Genomic DNA, 25071 nt, shown 5'->3' with positions numbered 1-25071 from the left:
CCCTATATTGAAGCTTTTTACCTGTCTAATTTTTGATTACTTATTTGTTATCACAGTTGTTACGGATGACGAACAGGTGTTCAATATCATCTCTGGCAGAAACCGTCCTAGATAAACGAACAGAGCTACCCTAGATAAATCTACATAATTGTTTAGGTTAGTTTAGGGCCCAAACGTACGCACGACCAACTGGTCGTTGACAAAATACGAATGTTCACTTGAAGGGTACTGACAAGTACCATCCGTCATTGCAGGGCTATATAAGCCCTTACATTTCTACTCTCGTGGGCTAGTACTGTCGTAATCACGAATAGTGTCGCGTCGTGCTGCATCTCGGAAGTCAACTACCTGTGAGATCGGACGTTCGTTCCTTTTGAATCAAAGTTTAACCGTACAGATTCCGCGAGTTCGGTCTAAAATCTGTTAGGCAGTGACAAGGTTGCTCCGAGTCCCCCGCATTGCCGGTGCGTCAACACCGTGCGTCTTAGCTTAGGTAATATCACCTTTCAATTTCTTTCCTATTCTAAATTCAGTTCATTCGCGACACAAGTACACTTGTAGAACGAAACTCTATAGTAAGAATATATTTGTCTTCTTTGATAATTAACTCAAATTCATTAAACCCATAATTATCGTCCAATATCCTAACCAAGTGATTGAACGTCCCCACATGATACAATCTTACCGCTCGGATTGTATCAATTAAATTATACTAGTTACGAGGCTTACTAATTATCCTAGCAATTCCCCGATTAACCATCAGGCTCTTTCGCGACATTCCAATTGTCCGAACAGAGATTTATCCAACCTAGCGGCTCCTTGCATTGGGTTCGTCCTCATCCTAACAGCTCCCTGATTTCGCATCAGGTTCGTCTGTGCTATTATACAACCTCCTAGCAGCTCCCCGGTTTTGCATCGGGTTCGTCTGCGTTTGACTCCATTCCTAGAGGCTCCCTGACATCGCGTCAGGTTCGTCCTCGCTGTCAATAATCCTAGCGGCTCCTCAATTTCGCATTGGGTTCGTCCGCGTTCCTTAACTAACAACTTTATATCATATTCCTAGGGTAATAACCCTTCGCCGGCCACTCGTGCTGCTCGCGGGCCTGGCTCGTAACACAGTGCAAATAACTTTGTCTAATCGGATTTTACTAGAATTGATTTTGAACTTTCTCTTCAAAATAGATCAGTCGAATTTCTGTTTTATTTTTCAACTTTTCACTTAGCTAATTTTTGGTCGGCTACTTGTATTTGCATTTTAAACACTATTGTCTATCTAGATTTTACTAAAATTGATTTTAAATTTTATGTTCAAAATAGATCAAACACGAGGTCCTAATTTGTTTTTAAACTTTTGCCTTTCTAATTTTTGGTTACTTATTTGTGATCACAATGTAACCAACTTTGCCTAATTGGATTTTACTAAAATTGGTTTTAATTTTTTTCTTCGAAAATAGCTATTGATCTAGATCAGTCGCATTTCTGCTTTACTTTACATCTAATTTTTGGTAGCCTACTTGTATTTGCTTTTTTAGATAATATTGCCTAACTAGATTTTACTACCATTGATTTTAAATTTTATTTTCAAAATAGACCAAAGTCGGATTCCTACTCTATATTTAAGCTTTTACCTGTCTACTTTTTGGTTACTTGCTTGTGACAGCATTGTAAATAATATTGTCTAAGTGGATTTTAGTGAATTTATTTTAGATTTTATTTTCAAAGTAGAGAGATCCCAGTCGAATTCCTACTTTATTTTAGACTTTTACCTGTCTACTTTTTGGTTACTTTCTTGTGATCACAGCGTAGATATCTTTGCCTAATTAGGTTTTACTAAAATTGATTTTGAATTTTATTCAGTCGCAATTCTGCTTTATTTTACAATTTTCTAATAATTTTTTTTTTTATTTGGTAGCCTACTTGTATTTGCTTTTAAATAGTATTGCCTAACTACATTTTATTATAATTAATTTTGAATTTTATTTCCAAAATAGATCAAAGCCGTATTCCTACTCTATATTTAAGCTTTTACCTGTCCAATTTTTGGTTACCTACTTGCAGTCGCAATGTAAATAACTTTGTCTAATAAGATTTTACTAAAATTGATTTTAAACTTTCTCTTCAAAATAGATCAGTCGACTTACTGTTGTATTTTACAACATCTCACCTAGCTAATTTATGGTAGCCTACTTGAATTTGCATTTTAGGCACTATTGTGTATCTAGATTTTACTAAAAATTGATTCTCAATTTTATTTTCAAAATAAATTACTGTCGAAATCCCAATTTGTTTTTAACTTTTGCGTTTCTAATTTTTGGTTACTTACTTGTGATCACAGTGTAAATTACTTTGTCTAATCAGATTTTTCTAAAATCGATTTTAAAATTTCTCTTCAAAATAGATCCGTTGACTTACCGTTTTCTTTTACAACTTCCCACCTAGCTAATTTTCGGTAGCCTACTTGTAGTTGCATTTTAAATCCTATTGTCTAACTAGATTTTACTAAAATTCATTTTAAATTTTATTTTCAAGATAGAGCAAAGTCGAATTCCTACCCTATATTGAAGCTTTTTACCTGTCTAATTTTTGATTACTTATTTGTTATCACAGTTGTTACGGATGACGAACAGGTGTTCAATATCATCTCTGGCAGAAACCGTCCTAGATAAACGAACAGAGCTACCCTAGATAAATCTACATAATTGTTTAGGTTAGTTTAGGGCCCAAACGTACGCACGACCAACTGGTCGTTGACAAAATACGAATGTTCACTTGAAGGGTACTGACAAGTACCATCCGTCATTGCAGGGCTATATAAGCCCTTACATTTCTACTCTCGTGGGCTAGTACTGTCGTAATCACGAATAGTGTCGCGTCGTGCTGCATCTCGGAAGTCAACTACCTGTGAGATCGGACGTTCGTTCCTTTTGAATCAAAGTTTAACCGTACAGATTCCGCGAGTTCGGTCTAAAATCTGTTAGGCAGTGACAAGGTTGCTCCGAGTCCCCCGCATTGCCGGTGCGTCAACACCGTGCGTCTTAGCTTAGGTAATATCACCTTTCACGTTCTTTCCTATTCTAAATTCAGTTCATTCGCGACACAAGTACACTTGTAGAACGAAACTCTATAGTAAGAATATATTTGTCTTCTTTGATAATTAACTCAAATTCATTAAACCCATAATTATCGTCCAATATCCTAACCAAGTGATTGAACGTCCCCACATGATACAATCTTACCGCTCGGATTGTATCAATTAAATTATACTAGTTACGAGGCTTACTAATTATCCTAGCAATTCCCTGATTAACCATCAGGCTCTTTCGCGACATTCCAATTGTCCGAACAGAGATTTCTCCAACCTAGCGGCTCCTTGCATTGGGTTCGTCCTCATCCTAACAGCTCCCTGATGTCGCATCAGGTTCGTCTGTGCTATTATACAACCTCCTAGCAGCTCCCCGGTTTTGCATCGGGTTCGTCTGCGTTTGACTCCATTCCTAGAGGCTCCCTGACTTCGCGTCAGGGATTTTAGTGAATTTATTTTAGATTTTATTTTCAAAGTAGAGAGATCCCAGTCGAATTCCTACTTTATTTTAGACTTTTACCTGTCTACTTTTTGGTTACTTTCTTGTGATCACAGCGTAGATATCTTTGCCTAATTAGGTTTTACTAAAATTGATTTTGAATTTTATTCAGTCGCAATTCTGCTTTATTTTACAATTTTCTAATAATTTTTTTTTTTATTTGGTAGCCTACTTGTATTTGCTTTTAAATAGTATTGCCTAACTACATTTTATTATAATTAATTTTGAATTTTATTTCCAAAATAGATCAAAGCCGTATTCCTACTCTATATTTAAGCTTTTACCTGTCCAATTTTTGGTTACCTACTTGCAGTCGCAATGTAAATAACTTTGTCTAATAAGATTTTACTAAAATTGATTTTAAACTTTCTCTTCAAAATAGATCAGTCGACTTACTGTTGTATTTTACAACATCTCACCTAGCTAATTTATGGTAGCCTACTTGAATTTGCATTTTAGGCACTATTGTGTATCTAGATTTTACTAAAAATTGATTCTCAATTTTATTTTCAAAATAAATTACTGTCGAAATCCCAATTTGTTTTTAACTTTTGCGTTTCTAATTTTTGGTTACTTACTTGTGATCACAGTGTGTTAAACGCGAACGATACAGTTTCGTATGATTCAGCGCCGCGACCACCCCCCTCGTCGTCCCTACAGCACCGCGGCGAGTCTTCACCTCGAAGCGAGCTCCCGTATGTGTGTACGGTGGGGGAATCCACCGATTACCGGTAAATAGGACCCCCAGCCAGTTTGAAGGCGCGTTCCGTTGTAACCTCCTCTGCGAGTACACACGCGAATTATATAATAGCTACGAGCAAGTTTCAAAAACGACCGATAATCTCCTCTGCGAGAAACACGTAGAATAATCTCCCCTGCGAGCTCTGTTCTTTCGGGTTAAAGTGCGTCCGTAGCCTCAGCAACAATAAAGTGCTTGTTTTGTGAACCGTAACACGCGGGTGGAACGATTGACTGAAACCTCTCACGAATATCCAATCTCCGACCGAATTTTCTCCTGTCCTTCTTCACGCGAGTCCAACGCATTTATCGTTCACGGATCCTCAGTTCCCTAAAGGGTTCGTGTAACAGTTTTTGGTCCTTCGAGCCGGATTAGTGAAGAAACCTGGATCGTTCGGAAAACGTTAGAGGCGAAACCAACCGTCCATTTCAAACGTTCGTGTCGGGTCTCGTGACTTTCAAAGTAAAAACACGCTGTGAACATGAATACAAGTGTCACGGAGACCTTCGAAGCGGTGCTGGAGCGGCAAACACAGGCGTTTGCTCAACTCACGAAAATATTGGCGAATACGAAGAAAAAAGGGGTCGACAACTACACCGTGGAGTATCTGGACACCAGGCTGACCATGTATCAGGAGACCTGGACCCAGATTACTTCTTTCAACGGGTACCTCCAAGCGTACCGGAAAGCGGACCGGACGAAAGAAGACCTACCTTACTTCAAGGCCGGAACAATGGATCGGATGGAGGACGCGTACCTTGATGGCTGGTCCTACCTACGGGAGCAGCTGGCCCATCTACGCCCCCCCATCACACCCCCTGCGGCGAATTCATCTATGGCGTTTCCAGCTAGCATGGTAACTCGTCCCGCGCATGTTAAATTACCCCGGATCGAACTCCCGAAATTTGACGGCGATTACACGCGTTGGAAATCGTTCGAATCGCGATTCAATTCCGCGGTAATTGTAAACGAAACCTTGACGGGCTCAGAACGATTGCAGTACTTGCTTAGCGCATTGTCGGGCGAAGCACTAGAATCGATACAGCACCTCGATGTAACGGATGCGAACTTCCAGATCGGCTGGACACGTCTCAAGGAAATTTACGATAACGAACGAGTCATTGTACATACGCTGATGCAAAAACTTTATTCCTTGAAATCGATCAAATTGTCGCAGCTCGACTCGCTGAATCAGTTCACGATTCATTATCGTAACACCCTCGAGGCGTTGTACAAGTTAGGTAGAGGCACGAAAGAGGATCATCTCGTTTATTTCGTTTCGAGCAAGTTCGACCGCGAATTAGAAACGGAGTGGAACAAAACCCTCGGAGATGCACGAACCTACCCAACATACGCGGCGATGGAAAAGTTTGTTTTAGAACAAACCGCGGCGGTTAAGATGTCCAATCAACCGACGCAACAACTACAATCCTCCGCGGGTCCTGCGAAACCGTTACGACAAAAAACGAACGCGCACGTGATTGAAGAAAGTAGGCCGTCTCCTACTTGCTTTCTTTGCAAAGAAGCGCACGTACCCCGCGACTGTAGCATGTTCCGTAGCCTCTCGCCACTAGCGCGCTTCGAGACGCTGAAAAGTCAACACGCGTGCATAAATTGCCTCGGCGCGAATCACACCGTGTCGAATTGCCCGAGCACAAACGTGTGTAGACAGTGTGGTGAAAAGCACCACACATTGCTGCACCGCGGAGAATCCAGGGCCCTCAGCAGACCCAAAACGAGTGGTTACCGAAACCATGCATCTTCGGTCCAGCCCTCGAGATTAGACGCGTCTACCACTCTTCAGACACCGTTATCGGCTCAAGCCCCTGCGCGGCCCGTGAATTCAGAAGAAATCGGTAGTAACGTTGCGACACATTTCGCCGAAGCCAGTCCGAATGGCATTCAGACTGTCCTACTGGCTACCGCAATGGTCAAAGTTTTCGCGCCCAACGGTCAGTCGCGATTAGCCCGCGCGCTATTAGACCAGGGGTCTCAATCCTCGTTCGTGTCCACCAATCTTGTACAGCAGCTACGTTTACAAAAAGTCCGAGCACCGATTTCCGTGACTGGTCTCGGCGGCGAACGAACAAGCACCATTGATTATAGTGTGCAACTGCAGATAGGTTCGTCCAAACAGGAGTCACCAGCACTGTTAACCCGTGCGTTCATAGTGCGCGGTATAACGCAGTACGCGCCGCCGGCGATCCAGATGGAAAATTACAGCGCCCTGTTCGATCTCGCGCTCGCGGACCCCGAGCCCGCATCAAAGCAACGTATCGAATTGCTCCTAGGCGCGGATATCTTCGCGCAAATTCTACGACCTGGCGTTCGACTCCCCAGTAACCAAGGACCGATTGCGCAAAATACGGTATTCGGTTGGATCTTGTCCGGATGCATCAACACCCCGGAAAACCATCGCGTCGCGGTTACCACGCATCACGGGACAATCACGGATCCACTCGAACGTGCGTTAACTCGTTTTTGGGAAACGGAAGCGGTCCCTGAAACGCGTATCCTCACTCCCTTGGAAATAGAATGCGAGCGGCACTTCGAAAAAACCTACTCGCGCGACGCTACCGGCAGATTCGTGGTGCGGTTACCGTTTCTCAAGTCGGTCCCCGAGGACTTCCTCGGAGATTCACTCCGAGGAGCCACCGCGTCACTGGCACGTCTGACCCGGAAACTACGCGAAAACGAGGCGGTAAAATGCGAATATAATGCGTTCATCCGCGAGTATGAGTCGCTCGGCCACATGAACCGTCTCGATGGCGTCGACCGTTCCAGGAATTACATTCCACATCGCGCCGTTCTCCGAGAGGAAAGCTTGACTACAAAGCTCCGAGTCGTTTTTAATGCGTCGAGCCAAACGTCTAGCGGATACTCCTTAAACGACATCCTACTTACTGGTCCGAAGTTACAGTTAGATATCACTCACATCTTATTAGCGTGGCGAATCCACAAATATGTTCTAGTGGCGGACATTGAGAAAATGTTCCGTCAAATTCTCATCCACCCACAAGATCGCAAATATCAATGCATCTTGTGGAGAAGCGAATCTACCGGTAATCTCGAGACGTTCGAATTGAATACGGTAACCTACGGAACCGCCTGCGCCCCGTACCTCTCGATGCGCGTTATACAAGAAGTAAACAAGTTGGAAGGTTCGGAATACCCCCTCGCGTCCCCGATTCTTCGCAACAGTGTTTATGTCGACGACGTATTCATGGGCGCGCCGGACAAACAGCTGCTCGAACAGACTAGAATACAAGTCTGTCAGCTGTTGTCTCGAGGCGGATTCAATCTGCGAAAATGGGCGGGCAACGATGCCGAATCCCTGCGAAATATTCCCGCAGCCACACATTCACACGCGGTGGATCTGCGAATATTCAATGCTTCGGAACTCAAAGTCCTCGGAATCAGGTGGATCCCCTCGGACGACACGTTCTATTTTGACTTACAAAAACTGGCGGTCAGAAAGGAGAAGATGAGCAAGCGCGAATTGCTCTCGGAGATTGCGACGTTGTTCGACCCTCTAGGATGGTTGTCTCCAATTGTTGTTCGAGCCAAAATCTTGATGCAGCAACAATGGCTCGAACGAATCAGCTGGGATGACTGCGTATCGGACGACACCCGCGAAACCTGGAACCTCTTCTGTATGGACTGGCGTGCTTTAACCGCAATGAGGGTCCCGCGGTGGATCCAGTACGCCCCTGACTCACTCGAAATCCAACTACATGGATTCAGCGACGCATCTCGTGCCGCCTTTTCATGCGCGATTTACGCCCGCGTAACGTCGCTCACCGGCGAAACGCATACCACGCTGCTCACAGCTAAATCGCGAGTAGCTCCAATAAAAACTGTCTCTATCCCTATCCTCGAGTTAAACGGAGCCGTCATGCTAACTGAATTGGCCGCTCACGTGACCCACTCGATCGGGATACCGGTAACGAAGACAGTTTGCTGGACGGACTCCACGATTGTCCTCGCATGGTTGCGGAAACACCCAGCAGCTTGGAAGACCATGGTGGCCAACAGGACGTCCAAGATCCACTCCACACTGCCGAATGCCGTCTGGAGACACGTGCCGACGCACTACAATCCTGCAGACCTGAATTCGCGTGGTGTAAGTGCAGAAGCACTGCTGTCATCGACGCTGTGGATCGAGGGTCCATCGTGGTTGAAGAGGGACGAAGAAGACTGGCCCGTTCAGCAGACCTACGAAACGGAGGAGGAAAAATGTAAAACCGCCGTACATAATACGGTCACAATCAAAGATTGGGATGCTCTGTCTCGCTTCTCTAGCTGGCAACGCCTAATCCGCGTATTCTGTCACGTGCGGCGATTTATAAACACGGTGCGAAAGCAAACAAGCACCGCGCCCCCCTCGTTCCTCACCGTCTCGGAGCTACGCGATTCGGAAATAACAATACTGCGAATAATCCAACGCAGCTCGTTCGCAACCGAAATCGCCGCGTTCGCGCGGAACAAACCGTTGACCAGTGGCTCGTCGCTTTTGCCGCTCAGCCCTTTCATCGACCAATGCGGAGTCGTACGCGTAGGCGGGAGGCTCAGAAACTCCTTTCTGCCTTGGGAAACGAAGCACCCCGCGATATTGCCGAAACATCACGTTTCCGACCTCATTATTCGGGAATCGCATCTTCTCTCCTTGCATGGCGGAAATCAAATCACGACGTACACAACAAGACAAAAATATTGGATCCTAGGGTTGCGTAATTCGGTCCGTCGCGTGATTCATAAGTGCGTCAAATGCGCGCGTTGGCGGGCGGAAACTGCAACGCAGGTAATGCAAGACCTCGTGACGTCACGTTGCCGTCCGTCCCCTCCATTCTCTCACATTGGAGTCGATTACGCCGGTCCCTACCAAGTACGAGACGCACCCGGGCGCGGAAAGCGAACTTATAAAAAATACATTGCAGTATTTATCTGTTTTGCTACTCACGCGGTCCATTTAGAGTTGGTTGATGATTGCTCCACGGCTGCCTTCCTCGCAGCCTTCGACCGCTTCACGTCCAGACGTGGTGTTCCTCAGACGATCACTAGCGACAATGGCACGAATTTCGTAGGCGCGTCCAACGAACTCGCTCGACACTTCGTCGAAGTCACAAATTCGCCGGAATTGAAAAATCGATGCTCCACTCTTCTTATTCAGTGGAAGTTCTATCCCCCGGGCGCTCCTCATCACGGAGGAATGCAGGAAGCCGCAGTCCGGTCAACCAAGCATCATCTTCGTCGTATCATGGGGTCGTTCGCGTCAACCTCCGAAGAGATGTCCACACTGCTTTGCAAGGTGGAAGCCACGTTAAACTCGCGTCCGATTACTCGGGTGCGCGACGACCCAGAGTGTCTTGAAATCCTTACGCCAGGGCACTTTTTAACCGGTAGTCCGCTGATTTCACGTCCGGTTCCTCCCGTGATTGACGAGCCGACAACGCACTTATCACGATGGCAACAAGTGCAAAAATTCCACGAACTGCTGTGGCGCGTATGGTCCCGCGAGTACTTGCAGGAACTGCAGTCGCGGTACAAATGGCAAACTGAACAAAAGGATCTGACTGTAGGAGCGGTAGTCCTCTTGGACAACCCCCTACTACCTCCTAACAAATGGGAATTAGGGAGGGTCGTAAAAACGTTCCCAGGTAAAGACGGCCACGTACGAGTGGTGGAGGTTAAGACCGCGTCCTCAACATATAAACGACCCATCACTCGTGTCTGCCAGTTACCAGTAAACAACTGAAGGCACCCCCCGAATAATGTTGTCGAGCGTGCGACGTCACGACCTACGTGACATAACAGTCGCGGCCGGCCGTCGGCCCAGGTGTCGTCATCCGAAACATTGTAAATATTGTAAATAGTTAGTATGTGTGTGTATGTGTACGTATGTATGGGGAGCTCTTCGAGATATATAGATTATCCGTTTCTGTTGCGCGACCGCGCAAGGCGGGCGGTTTGTTAAACGCGAACGATACAGTTTCGTATGATTCAGCGCCGCGACCACCCCCCTCGTCGTCCCTACAGCACCGCGGCGAGTCTTCACCTCGAAGCGAGCTCCCGTATGTGTGTACGGTGGGGGAATCCACCGATTACCGGTAAATAGGACCCCCAGCCAGTTTGAAGGCGCGTTCCGTTGTAACCTCCTCTGCGAGTACACACGCGAATTATATAATAGCTACGAGCAAGTTTCAAAAACGACCGATAATCTCCTCTGCGAGAAACACGTAGAATAATCTCCCCTGCGAGCTCTGTTCTTTCGGGTTAAAGTGCGTCCGTAGCCTCAGCAACAATAAAGTGCTTGTTTTGTGAACCGTAACACGCGGGTGGAACGATTGACTGAAACCTCTCACGAATATCCAATCTCCGACCGAATTTTCTCCTGTCCTTCTTCACGCGAGTCCAACGCATTTATCGTTCACGGATCCTCAGTTCCCTAAAGGGTTCGTGTAACACAGTGTAAATTACTTTGTCTAATCAGATTTTTCTAAAATCGATTTTAAAATTTCTCTTCAAAATAGATCCGTTGACTTACCGTTTTCTTTTACAACTTCCCACCTAGCTAATTTTCGGTAGCCTACTTGTAGTTGCATTTTAAATCCTATTGTCTAACTAGATTTTACTAAAATTCATTTTAAATTTTATTTTCAAGATAGAGCAAAGTCGAATTCCTACCCTATATTGAAGCTTTTTACCTGTCTAATTTTTGATTACTTATTTGTTATCACAGTTGTTACGGATGACGAACAGGTGTTCAATATCATCTCTGGCAGAAACCGTCCTAGATAAACGAACAGAGCTACCCTAGATAAATCTACATAATTGTTTAGGTTAGTTTAGGGCCCAAACGTACGCACGACCAACTGGTCGTTGACAAAATACGAATGTTCACTTGAAGGGTACTGACAAGTACCATCCGTCATTGCAGGGCTATATAAGCCCTTACATTTCTACTCTCGTGGGCTAGTACTGTCGTAATCACGAATAGTGTCGCGTCGTGCTGCATCTCGGAAGTCAACTACCTGTGAGATCGGACGTTCGTTCCTTTTGAATCAAAGTTTAACCGTACAGATTCCGCGAGTTCGGTCTAAAATCTGTTAGGCAGTGACAAGGTTGCTCCGAGTCCCCCGCATTGCCGGTGCGTCAACACCGTGCGTCTTAGCTTAGGTAATATCACCTTTCACGTTCTTTCCTATTCTAAATTCAGTTCATTCGCGACACAAGTACACTTGTAGAACGAAACTCTATAGTAAGAATATATTTGTCTTCTTTGATAATTAACTCAAATTCATTAAACCCATAATTATCGTCCAATATCCTAACCAAGTGATTGAACGTCCCCACATGATACAATCTTACCGCTCGGATTGTATCAATTAAATTATACTAGTTACGAGGCTTACTAATTATCCTAGCAATTCCCTGATTAACCATCAGGCTCTTTCGCGACATTCCAATTGTCCGAACAGAGATTTCTCCAACCTAGCGGCTCCTTGCATTGGGTTCGTCCTCATCCTAACAGCTCCCTGATGTCGCATCAGGTTCGTCTGTGCTATTATACAACCTCCTAGCAGCTCCCCGGTTTTGCATCGGGTTCGTCTGCGTTTGACTCCATTCCTAGAGGCTCCCTGACTTCGCGTCAGGTTCGTCCTCGCTGTCAATAATCCTAGCGGCTCCTCAATTTCGCATTGGGTTCGTCCGCGTTCCTTAACTAACAAATTTATATCATATTCCTAGGGTAATAACCCTTCGCCGGCCACTCGTGCTGCTCGCGGGCCTGGCTCGTAACACAGTGCAAATAACTTTGTCTAATCGGATTTTACTAGAATTGATTTTGAACTTTCTCTTCAAAATAGATCAGTCGAATTTCTGTTTTATTTTTCAACTTTTCACTTAGCTAATTTTTGGTCGGCTACTTGTATTTGCATTTTAAACACTATTGTCTATCTAGATTTTACTAAAATTGATTTTAAATTTTATGTTCAAAATAGATCAAACTCGAGGTCCTAATTTGTTTTTAAACTTTTGCCTTTCTAATTTTTGGTTACTTATTTGTGATCACAATGTAACCAACTTTGCCTAATTGGATTTTACTAAAATTGGTTTTAATTTTTTTCTTCGAAAATAGCTATTGATCTAGATCAGTCGCATTTCTGCTTTACTTTACATCTAATTTTTGGTAGCCTACTTGTATTTGCTTTTTTAGATAATATTGCCTAACTAGATTTTACTACCATTGATTTTAAATTTTATTTTCAAAATAGATCAATGTCGGATTCCTACTCTATATTTAAGCTTTTACCTGTCTACTTTTTGGTTACTTGCTTGTGACAGCATTGTAAATAATATTGTCTAACTGGATTTTAGTGAATTTATTTTAGATTTTATTTTCAAAGTAGAGAGATCCCAGTCGAATTCCTACTTTATTTTAGACTTTTACCTGTCTACTTTTTGGTTACTTTCTTGTGATCACAGCGTAGATATCTTTGCCTAATTAGGTTTTACTAAAATTGATTTTGAATTTTATTCAGTCGCAATTCTGCTTTATTTTACAATTTTCTAATAATTTTTTTTTTATTTGGTAGCCTACTTGTATTTGCTTTTAAATAGTATTGCCTAACTACATTTTATTATAATTAATTTTGAATTTTATTTCCAAAATAGATCAAAGCCGAATTCCTACTCTATATTTAAGCTTTTACCTGTCCAATTTTTGGTTACCTACTTGCAGTCGCAATGTAAATAACTTTGTCTAATAAGATTTTACTAAAATTGATTTTAAACTTTCTCTTCAAAATAGATCAGTCGACTTACTGTTGTATTTTACAACATCTCACCTAGCTAATTTATGGTAGCCTACTTGTATTTGCATTTTAGGCACTATTGTGTATCTAGATTTTACTAAAAATTGATTCTCAATTTTATTTTCAAAATAAATTACAGTCGAAATCCCAATTTGATTTTAACTTTTGCGTTTCTAATTTTTGGTTACTTACTTGTGATCACAGTGTAAATTACTTTGTCTAATCAGATTTTTCTAAAATCGATTTTAAAATTTCTCTTCAAAATAGATCCGTTGACTTACTGTTGTATTTTACAACTTCTCACCTAGCTAATTTTTGGTAGCCTACTTGTATTTGCATTTTAGGCACTATTGTGTATCTAGATTTTACTAAAAATTGATTCTCAATTTTATTTTCAAAATAAATTACAGTCGAAATCCCAATTTGTTTTTAACTTTTGCGTTTCTAATTTTTGGTTACTTACTTGTGATCACAGTGTAAATTACTTTGTCTAATCAGATTTTTCTAAAATCGATTTTAAAATTTCTCTTCAAAATAGATCCGTTGACTTACTGTTTTCTTTTACGACGTCTCACCTAGCTAATTTTCGGTAGCTTACTTGTAGTTGCATTTTAAATCCTATTGTCTAACTAGATTTTACTGAAATTCATTTTAAATTTTATTTTCAAGATAGAGCAAAGTCGAATTCCTACCCTATATTCAAGCTTTTTACCTGTCTAATTTTTGATTACTTATTTGCTATCACAGTTGTTACGGATGACGAACAGGTGTTCAGTATCATCTCTGGCAGAAACCGTCCTAGATAAACGAACAGAGCTACCCTAGATAAATCAACATAATTGTTTAGGTTAGTTTAGGGCCCAAACGTACGCACGACCAACTGGTCGTTGACAAAATACGAATGTTCACTTGAAGGGTACTGACAAGTACCATCCGTCATTGCAGGGCTATATAAGCCCTTACATTTCTACTCTCGTGGGCTAGTACTGTCGTAATCACGAATAGTGTCGCGTCGTGCTGCATCTCGGAAGTCAACTACCTGTGAGATCGGACGTTCGTTCCTTTTGAATCAAAGTTTAACCGTACAGATTCCGCGAGTTCGGTCTAAAATCTGTTAGGCAGTGACAAGGTTGCTCCGAGTCCCCCGCATTGCCGGTGCGTCAACACCGTGCGTCTTAGCTTAGGTAATATCACCTTTCAATTTCTTTCCTATTCTAAATTCAGTTCATTCGCGACACAAGTACACTTGTAGAACGAAACTCTATAGTAAGAATATATTTGTCTTCTTTGATAATTAACTCAAATTCATTAAACCCATAATTATCGTCCAATATCCTAACCAAGTGATTGAACGACCCCACATGATACAATCTTACCGCTCGGATTGTATCAATTAAATTATACTAGTTACGAGGCTTACTAATTATCCTAGCAATTCCCTGATTAACCATCAGGCTCTTTCGCGACATTCCAATTGTCCGAACAGAGATTTATCCAACCTAGCGGCTCCCCAGTTTTGCATTGGGTTCGTCCTCATCCTAACAGCTCCCTGATTTCGCATCAGGTTCGTCTGTGCTATTATACAACCTCCTAACAGCTCACCGGTTTTGCATCGGGTTCGTCTGCGTTTGACTCCATTCCTAGAGGCTCCCTGACATCGCGTCAGGTTCGTCCTCGCTGTCAATAATCCTAGCGGCTCCTCAATTTCGCATTGGGTTCGTCCGCGTTCCTTAACTAAAAACTTTATATCATATTCCTAGGGTAATAACCCTTCGCCGGCCACTCGTGCTGCTCGCGGGCCTGGCTCGTAACACAGTGCAAATAACTTTGTCTAATCGGATTTTACTAGAATTGATTTTGAACTTTCTCTTCAAAATAGATCAGTCGAATTTCTGTTTTATTTTTCAACTTTTCACTTAGCTAATTTTTGGTCGGCTACTTGTATTTGCATTTTAAACACTATTGTCTATCTAGATTTTACTAAAATTGATTTTAAATTTTATGTTCAAAATAGATCAAACACGAGGTCCTAATTTGTTTTTAAACTTTTGCCTTTCTAATTTTTGGTTACTTATTTGTGATCACAATGTAACCAACTTTGCCTAATTGGATTTTACTAAAATTGGTTTTAATTTTTTTCTTCGAAAATAGCTATTGATCTAGATCAGTCGCATTTCTGCTTTACTTTACATTTAATTTTTGGTAGCCTACTTGTATTTGCTTTTTTAGATAATATTGCCTAACTAGATTTTACTACCATTGATTTTAAATTTTATTTTCAAAATAGACCAAAGTCGGATTCCTACTCTATATTTAAGCTTTTACCTGTCTACTTTTTGGTTACTTGCTTGTGACAGCATTGTAAATAATATTGTCTAAGTGGATTTTAGTGAATTTATTTTAGATTTTATTTTCAAAGTAGAGAGATCCCAGTCGAATTCCTACTTTATTTTAGACTTTTACCTGTCTACTTTTTGGTTACTTTCTTGTGATCACAGCGTAGATATCTTTGCCTAATTAGGTTTTACTAAAATTGATTTTGAATTTTATTCAGTCGCAATTCTGCTTTATTTTACAATTTTCTAATAATTTTTTTTTTTATTTGGTAGCCCACTTGTATTTGCTTTTAAATAGTATTGCCTAACTACATTTTATTATAATTAATTTTGAATTTTATTTCCAAAATAGATCAAAGCCGTATTCCTACTCTATATTTAAGCTTTTACCTGTCCAATTTTTGGTTACCTACTTGCAGTCGCAATGTAAATAACTTTGTCTAATAAGATTTTACTAAAATTGATTTTAAACTTTCTCTTCAAAATAGATCAGTCGACTTACTGTTGTATTTTACAACATCTCACCTAGCTAATCTATGGTAGCCTACTTGAATTTGCATTTTAGGCACTATTGTGTATCTAGATTTTACTAAAAATTGATTCTCAATTTTATTTTCAAAATAAATTACTGTCGAAATCCCAATTTGTTTTTAACTTTTGCGTTTCTAATTTTTGGTTACTTACTTGTGATCACAGTGTAAATTACTTTGTCTAATCAGATTTTTCTAAAATCGATTTTAAAATTTCTCTTCAAAATAGATCCGTTGACTTACCGTTTTCTTTTACAACTTCCCACCTAGCTAATTTTCGGTAGCCTACTTGTAGTTGCATTTTAAATCCTATTGTCTAACTAGATTTTACTAAAATTCATTTTAAATTTTATTTTCAAGATAGAGCAAAGTCGAATTCCTACCCTATATTGAAGCTTTTTACCTGTCTAATTTTTGATTACTTATTTGTTATCACAGTTGTTACGGATGACGAACAGGTGTTCAATATCATCTCTGGCAGAAACCGTCCTAGATAAACGAACAGAGCTACCCTAGATAAATCTACATAATTGTTTAGGTTAGTTTAGGGCCCAAACGTACGCACGACCAACTGGTCGTTGACAAAATACGAATGTTCACTTGAAGGGTACTGACAAGTACCATCCGTCATTGCAGGGCTATATAAGCCCTTACATTTCTACTCTCGTGGGCTAGTACTGTCGTAATCACGAATAGTGTCGCGTCGTGCTGCATCTCGGAAGTCAACTACCTGTGAGATCGGACGTTCGTTCCTTTTGAATCAAAGTTTAACCGTACAGATTCCGCGAGTTCGGTCTAAAATCTGTTAGGCAGTGACAAGGTTGCTCCGAGTCCCCCGCATTGCCGGTGCGTCAACACCGTGCGTCTTAGCTTAGGTAATATCACCTTTCACGTTCTTTCCTATTCTAAATTCAGTTCATTCGCGACACAAGTACACTTGTAGAACGAAACTCTATAGTAAGAATATATTTGTCTTCTTTGATAATTAACTCAAATTCATTAAACCCATAATTATCGTCCAATATCCTAACCAAGTGATTGAACGTCCCCACATGATACAATCTTACCGCTCGGATTGTATCAATTAAATTATACTAGTTACGAGGCTTACTAATTATCCTAGCAATTCCCTGATTAACCATCAGGCTCTTTCGCGACATTCCAATTGTCCGAACAGAGATTTATCCAACCTAGCGGCTCCCCAGTTTTGCATTGGGTTCGTCCTCATCCTAACAGCTCCGTGATTTCGCATCAGGTTCGTCTGTGCTATTATACAACCTCCTAGCAGCTCCCCGGTTTTGCATCGGGTTCGTCTGCGTTTGACTCCATTCCTAGAGGCTCCCTGACTTCGCGTCAGGTTCGTCCTCGCTGTCAATAATCCTAGCGGCTCCTCAATTTCGCATTGGGTTCGTCCGCGTTCCTTAACTAACAAATTTATATCATATTCCTAGGGTAATAACCCTTCGCCGGCCACTCGTGATGCTCGCGGCCCTGGCTCGTAACACAGTGCAAATAACTTTGTCTAATTGGATTTTACTAGAATTGATTTTGAACTTTCTCTTCAAAATAGATCAGTCGAATTTCTGTTTTATTTTTCAACTTTTCACTTAGCTAATTTTTGGTCGGCTACTTGTATTTGCATTTTAAACACTAATGTCTATCTAGATTTTACTAAAATTGATTTTAAATTTTATGTTCAAAATAGATCAAACTCGAGGTCCTAATTTGTTTTTAAACTTTTGCCTTTCTAATTTTTGGTTACTTATTTGTGATCACAATGTAACCAACTTTGCCTAATTGGATTTTACTAAAATTGGTTTTAATTTTTTTCTTCGAAAATAGCTATTGATCTAGATCAGTCGCATTTCTGCTTTACTTTACATCTAATTTTTGGTAGCCTACTTGTATTTGCTTTTTTAGATAATATTGCCTAACTAGATTTTACTACCATTGATTTTAAATTTTATTTTCAAAATAGATCAATGTCGGATTCCTACTCTATATTTAAGCTTTTACCTGTCTACTTTTTGGTTACTTGCTTGTGACAGCATTGTAAATAATATTGTCTAACTGGATTTTAGTGAATTTATTTTAGATTTTATTTTCAAAGTAGAGAGATCCCAGTCGAATTCCTACTTTATTTTAGACTTTTACCTGCCTACTTTTTGGTTACTTTCTTGTGATCACAGCGTAGATATCTTTGCCTAATTAGGTTTTACTAAAATTGATTTTGAATTTTATTCAGTTGCAATTCTGCTTTATTTTACAATTTTCTAATAATTTTTTTTTTATTTGGTAGCCTACTTGTATTTGCTTTTAAATAGTATTGCCTAACTACATTTTATTATAATTAATTTTGAATTTTATTTCCAAAATAGATAAAAGCCGAATTCCTACTCTATATTTAAGCTTTTACCTGTCCAATTTTTGGTTACCCAGTTGCAGTCGCAATGTAAATAACTTTGTCTAATAAGATTTTACTAAAATTGATTTTAAACTTTCTCTTCAAAATAGATCAGTCGACTTACTGTTGTATTTTACAACATCTCACCTAGCTAATTTTTGGTAGCCTACTTGTATTTGCATTTTAGGCACTATTGTGTATCTAGATTTTACTAAAAATTGATTCTCAATTTTATTTTCAAAATTAATTACAGTCGAAATCCCAATTTGTTTTTAACTTTTGCGTTTCTAATTTTTGGTTACTTACTTGTGATCACAGTGTAAATTACTTTGCCTAATCAGATTTTTCTAAAATCGATTTTAAAATTTCTCTTCAAAATAGATCCGTTGACTTACTGTTTTCTTTTACAACTTCTCACCTAGCTAATTTTCGGTAGCTTACTTGTAGTTGCATTTTAAATCCTATTGTCTAACTAGATTTTACTAAAATTCATTTTAAATTTTATTTTCAAGATAGAGCAAAGTCGAATTCCTACCCTATATTCAAGTTTTTTACCTGTCTAATTTTTGATTACTTATTTGCTATCACAATTGTTACGGATGACGAACAGGTGTTCAATATCATCTCTGGCAGAAACCGTCCTAGATAAACGAACAGAGCTACCCTAGATAAATCTACATAATTGTTTAGGTTAGTTTAGGGCCCAAACGTACGCACGACCAACTGGTCGTTGACAAAATACGAATGTTCACTTGAAGGGTACTGACAAGTACCATCCGTCATTGCAGGGCTATATAAGCCCTTACATTTCTACTCTCGTGGGCTAGTACTGTTGTAATCACGAATAGTGTCGCGTCGTGCTGCATCTCGGAAGTCAACTACCTGTGAGATCGGACGTTCGTTCCTTTTGAATCAAAGTTTAACCGTACAGATTCCGCGAGTTCGGTCTAAAATCTGTTAGGCAGTGACAAGGTTGCTCCGAGTCCCCCGCATTGCCGGTGCGTCAACACCGTGCGTCTTAGCGTAGGTAATATCACCTTTCAATTTCTTTCCTATTCTAAATTCAGTTCATTCGCGACACAAGTACACTTGTAGAACGAAACTCTATAGTAAGAATATATTTGTCTTCTTTGATAATTAACTCAAATTCATTAAACCCATAATTATCGTCCAATATCCTAACCAAGTGATTGAACGACCCCACATGATACAATCTTACCGCTCGGATTGTATCAATTAAATTATACCAGTTACGAGGCTTACTAATTATCCTAGCAATTCCCTGATTAACCATCAGGCTCTTTCGCGACATTCCAATTGTCCGAACAGAGATTTATCCAACCTAGCGGCTCCCCAGTTTTGCATTGGGTTCGTCCTCATCCTAACAGCTCCCTGATTTCGCATCAGGTTCGTCTGTGCTATTATACAACCTCCTAGCAGCTCCCCGGTTTTGCATCGGGTTCGTCTGCGTTTGACTCCATTCCTAGAGGCTCCCTGACATCGCGTCAGGTTCGCCCTCGCTGTCAATAATCCTAGCGGCTCCTCAATTTCGCATTGGGTTCGTCCGCGTTCCTTAACTAACAAATTTATATCATATTCCTAGGGTAATAACCCTTCGCCGGCCACTCGTGCTGCTCGCGGGCCTGGCTCGTAACACAGTGCAAATAACTTTGTCTAATCGGATTTTACTAGAATTGATTTTGAACTTTCTCTTCAAAATAGATCAGTCGAATTTCTGTTTTATTTTTCAACTTTTCACTTAGCTAATTTTTGGTCGGCTACTTGTATTTGCATTTTAAACACTATTGTCTATCTAGATTTTACTAAAATTGATTTTAAATTTTATGTTCAAAATAGATCAAACTCGAGGTCCTAATTTGTTTTTAAACTTTTGCCTTTCTAATTTTTGGTTACTTATTTGTGATCACAATGTAACCAACTTTGCCTAATTGGATTTTACTAAAATTGGTTTTAATTTTTTTCTTCGAAAATAGCTATTGATCTAGATCAGTCGCATTTCTGCTTTACTTTACATCTAATTTTTGGTAGCCTACTTGTATTTGCTTTTTTAGATAATATTGCCTAACTAGATTTTACTACCATTGATTTTAAATTTTATTTTCAAAATAGATCAAAGTCGGATTCCTACTCTATATTTAAGCTTTTACCTGTCTACTTTTTGGTTACTTGCTTGTGACAGCATTGTAAATAATATTGTCTAACTGGATTTTAGTGAATTTATTTTAGATTTTATTTTCAAAGTAGAGAGATCCCAGTCGAATTCCTACTTTATTTTGGACTTTTACCTGTCTACTTTTTGGTTACTTTCTTGTGATCACAGCGTAGATATCTTTGCCTAATTAGGTTTTACTAAAATTGATTTTAAATTTTATTCAGTCGCAATTCTGCTTTATTTTACAATTTTCTAATAATTTTTTTTTTATTTGGTAGCCTACTTGTATTTGCTTTTAAATAGTATTGCCTAACTACATTTTATTATAATTACTTTTGAATTTTATTTCCAAAATAGATCAAAGCCGAATTCCTACTCTATATTTAAGCTTTTACCTGTCCAATTTTTGGTTACCTACTTGCAGTCGCAATGTAAATAACTTTGTCTAATAAGATTTTACTAAAATTGATTTTAAACTTTCTCTTCAAAATAGATCAGTCGACTTACTGTTGTATTTTACAACATCTCACCTAGCTAATTTTTGGTAGCCTACTTGTATTTGCATTTTAGGCACTATTGTGTATCTAGATTTTACTAAAAATTGATTCTCAATTTTATTTTCAAAATAAATTACAGTCGAAATCCCAATTTGATTTTAACTTTTGCGTTTCTAATTTTTGGTTACTTACTTGTGATCACAGTGTAAATTACTTTGTCTAATCAGATTTTTCTAAAATCGATTTTAAAATTTCTCTTCAAAATAGATCCGTTGACTTACTGTTGTATTTTACAACTTCTCACCTAGCTAATTTTTGGTAGCCTACTTGTATTTGCATTTTAGGCACTATTGTGTATCTAGATTTTACTAAAAATTGATTCTCAATTTTATTTTCAAAATAAATTACAGTCGAAATCCCAATTTGTTTTTAACTTTTGCGTTTCTAATTTTTGGTTACTTACTTGTGATCACAGTGTAAATTACTTTGTCTAATCAGATTTTTCTAAAATCGATTTTAAAATTTCTCTTCAAAATAGATCCGTTGACTTACTGTTTTCTTTTACAACTTCTCACCTAGCTAATTTTCGGTAGCTTACTTGTAGTTGCATTTTAAATCCTATTGTCTAACTAGATTTTACTAAAATTCATTTTAAATTTTATTTTCAAGATAGAGCAAAGTCGAATTCCTACCCTATATTCAAGCTTTTTACCTGTATAATTTTTGATTACTTATTTGCTATCACAGTTGTTACGGATGACGAACAGGTGTTCAATATCATCTCTGGCAGAAACCGTCCTAGATAAACGAACAGAGCTACCCTAGATAAATCTACATAATTGTTTAGGTTAGTTTAGGGCCCAAACGTACGCACGACCAACTGGTCGTTGACAAAATACGAATGTTCACTTGAAGGGTACTGACAAGTACCATCCGTCATTGCAGGGCTATATAAGCCCTTACATTTCTACTCTCGTGGGCTAGTACTGTCGTAATCACGAATAGTGTCGCGTCGTGCTGCATCTCGGAAGTCAACTACCTGTGAGATCGGACGTTCGTTCCTTTTGAATCAAAGTTTAACCGTACAGATTCCGCGAGTTCGGTCTAAAATCTGTTAGGCAGTGACAAGGTTGCTCCGAGTCCTCCGCATTGCCGGTGCGTCAACACCGTGCGTCTTAGCTTAGGTAATATCACCTTTCAATTTCTTTCCTATTCTAAATTCAGTTCATTCGCGACACAAGTACACTTGTAGAACGAAACTCTATAGTAAGAATATATTTGTCTTCTTTGATAATTAACTCAAATTCATTAAACCCATAATTATCGTCCAATATCCTAACCAAGTGATTGAACGTCCCCACATGATACAATCTTACCGCTCGGATTGTATCAATTAAATTATACTAGTTACGAGGCTTACTAATTATCCTAGCAATTCCCTGATTAACCATCAGGCTCTTTCGCGACATTCCAATTGTCCGAACAGAGATTTATCCAACCTAGCGGCTCCCCAGTTTTGTATTGGGTTCGTCCTCATCCTAACAGCTCCCTGATTTCGCATCAGGTTCGTCTGTGCTATTATACAACCTCCTAGCAGCTCCCCGGTTTTGCATCGGGTTCGTCTGCGTTTGACTCCATTCCTAGAGGCTCCCTGACTTCGCGTCAGGTTCGTCCTCGCTGTCAATAATCCTAGCGGCTCCTCAATTTCGCATTGGGTTCGTCCGCGTTCCTTAACTAACAAATTTATATCATTGTTACGAGCCAGGGCCGCGAGCAGCACGAGTGGCCGGCGAAGGGTTATTACCCTAGGAATATGATATAAATTTGTTAGTTAAGGAACGCGGACGAACCCAATGCGAAATTGGGGAGCCGCTAGGATTATTGACAGCGAGGACGAACCTGACGCGAAGTCAGGGAGCCTCTAGGAATGGAGTCAAACGCAGACGAACCCGATGCAAAACCGGGGAGCTGCTAGGAGGTTGTATAATAGCACAGACGAACCTGATGCGAAATCAGGGAGCTGTTAGGATGCGGACGAACCCAATGCAAAACTGGGGAGCCGCTAGGTTGGATAAATCTCTGTTCGGACAATTGGAATGTCGCGAAAGAACCTGATGGTTAATCAGGGAATTGCTAGGATAATTAGTAAGCCTCGTAACTAGTATAATTTAATTGATACAATCCGAGCGGTAAGATTGTATCATGTGGGGACGTTCAATTACTTGGTTAGGATATTGGACGATAATTATGGGTTTAATGAATTTAAGTTAATTATCAAAGAAGACAAATATATTCTTACTATAGAGTTTCGTTCTACAAGTGTACTTGTGTCGCGAATGAACTGAATTTAGAATAGGAAAGAAATTGAAAGGTGATATTACCTAAGCTAAGACGCACGGTGTTGACGCACTGGCAATGCGGGGGACTCGGAGCAACCTTGTCACTGCCTAACAGATTTTAGACCGAACTCGCGGAATCTGTACTGTTAAACTTTGATTCAAAAGGAACGAACGTCCGATCTCACTGGTAGTTGACTTCCGAGATGCAGCACGACGCGACACTATTCGTGATTACGACAGTACTAGCCCACGAGAGTAGAAATGTAAGGGCTTATATAGCCCTGCAATGACGGGTGGTACTTGTCAGTACCCTTCAAGTGAACATTCGTATTTTGTCAACGACCAGTTGGTCGTGCGTACGTTTGGGCCCTAAACTAACCTAAACAATTATGTAGATTTATCTAGGGTAGCTCTGTTCGTTTATCTAGGATGGTTTCTGCCAGAGATGATATTGAACACCTGTTCGTCATCCGTAACATCTCCCCACCAAGAAGAAACATCGCGGTTCCCGTGATGCTTTCTCATCAGGAAGGAAACGTCCTAGATACAATAGACTTTAAGAAAAAAAAAGAAAAAAGTGGAGAGAAATTAAAAAAAAAAATAAAATGAAGAGAAAAAAATTTTTTAACGAGTGTAGTGTAGGTGTAAGTGTACTTATTGCTAGGTGGTGCTCAGGTAGAGACTGCTGTCGGTGGAGGTAGTCCTGCTCCTTAGAAGATCGTTATGCATGGTTTCCATTTGCTGCTATATTACGGATTCGGACTATATTTGTTATTAGCTCCGATAAATAGTCTCCATATGTCTTGAAAATTGTACCGGTTGGAAATGAGGTTGGCTCTCGAGCCTGTTTACCAAAAATTAATTCATATGGTGTGAAGTTGGTAGCTTCATGAACAGACGTATTATAAGAGAACATTGCAAACGGAATTAATAAATCCCAATCCTCGTAGTTCTCCATATAGTGTTTGAGGTATTCTGTAAGAACAATATGGCTTCGCTCCAATGATCCATTAGTTTGTGGTCGGTATCCGGAGGTGGTGATTTGTTTAATCTTGAATATTTCTGACAGATTTGTCATAAGAGTTCCAACGGTGTGTCAGTGATCAACATAGGTTGACGAGTTTTCGTTCTGACTAATTTTTGCTCCTGACAACTTTTGCATTTTCGGATGTAATCCTGAATTTCGTTGCGCATGTGTGGCCAATGAAATCTTGATCGAATGCGATTGTAGGTTTTTGTAACTCCTTTATGCCCTCCTATTAGGCTATCATGTGCTTCATGGATGATTTCCTGCCTGTCTTCTACGGAAGGTGTAGTAATAACACAGTTACATATTGTAATTTGATAAGTTGAATCTGTAAAGACTTCTTTTAACGGTTTGAAAAGTTCATCAGGCGATGATTTATGATGATCTCCGGTGGCGGATATTCGGAAAGATTTGCTCCTATTTTGTTCTAAAGCAGATTGAAGAGTTTTCAATCCATTAATTATATCCAATCCTTTTGGTTTATCATAGAAGTTATCGGAAATTACAATGCTGAAGGTTTTAAATAACCCATTGTTTGAAATTATGACCTGTCCCTTTTTCGGTCGTGCAGCTAAAAGTTCTTGCTTATTTATCAATCCCGTGTCCAGTAACAGTTTTCCTACGGGGGTTAT

General features: G+C 40.1%; 1 protein-coding gene across 1 annotated transcript in view; it reads left to right on the top strand.

The window, feature by feature from the left end:
- The first annotated feature begins 4801 nt into the window (after nucleotides 1–4801).
- The window catches only part of LOC143220172 (uncharacterized), a 75094-nt gene continuing 54824 nt past the window's right edge, over nucleotides 4802–25071 (top strand). Inside the window, exon 1 of the mRNA XM_076445888.1 lies at nucleotides 4802–9977. Within this exon, the coding sequence (XP_076302003.1) occupies nucleotides 4802–9977 (5176 nt within the window). The remainder of the gene's footprint in view (nucleotides 9978–25071) is intronic.

The sequence above is a fragment of the Lasioglossum baleicum genome, unplaced genomic scaffold (genome assembly GCF_051020765.1).
Source record: "Lasioglossum baleicum unplaced genomic scaffold, iyLasBale1 scaffold0308, whole genome shotgun sequence".
Lineage (NCBI taxonomy): Eukaryota > Metazoa > Arthropoda > Insecta > Hymenoptera > Halictidae > Lasioglossum > Lasioglossum baleicum.
This window is presented reverse-complemented; position numbering and strand designations above follow the sequence as displayed.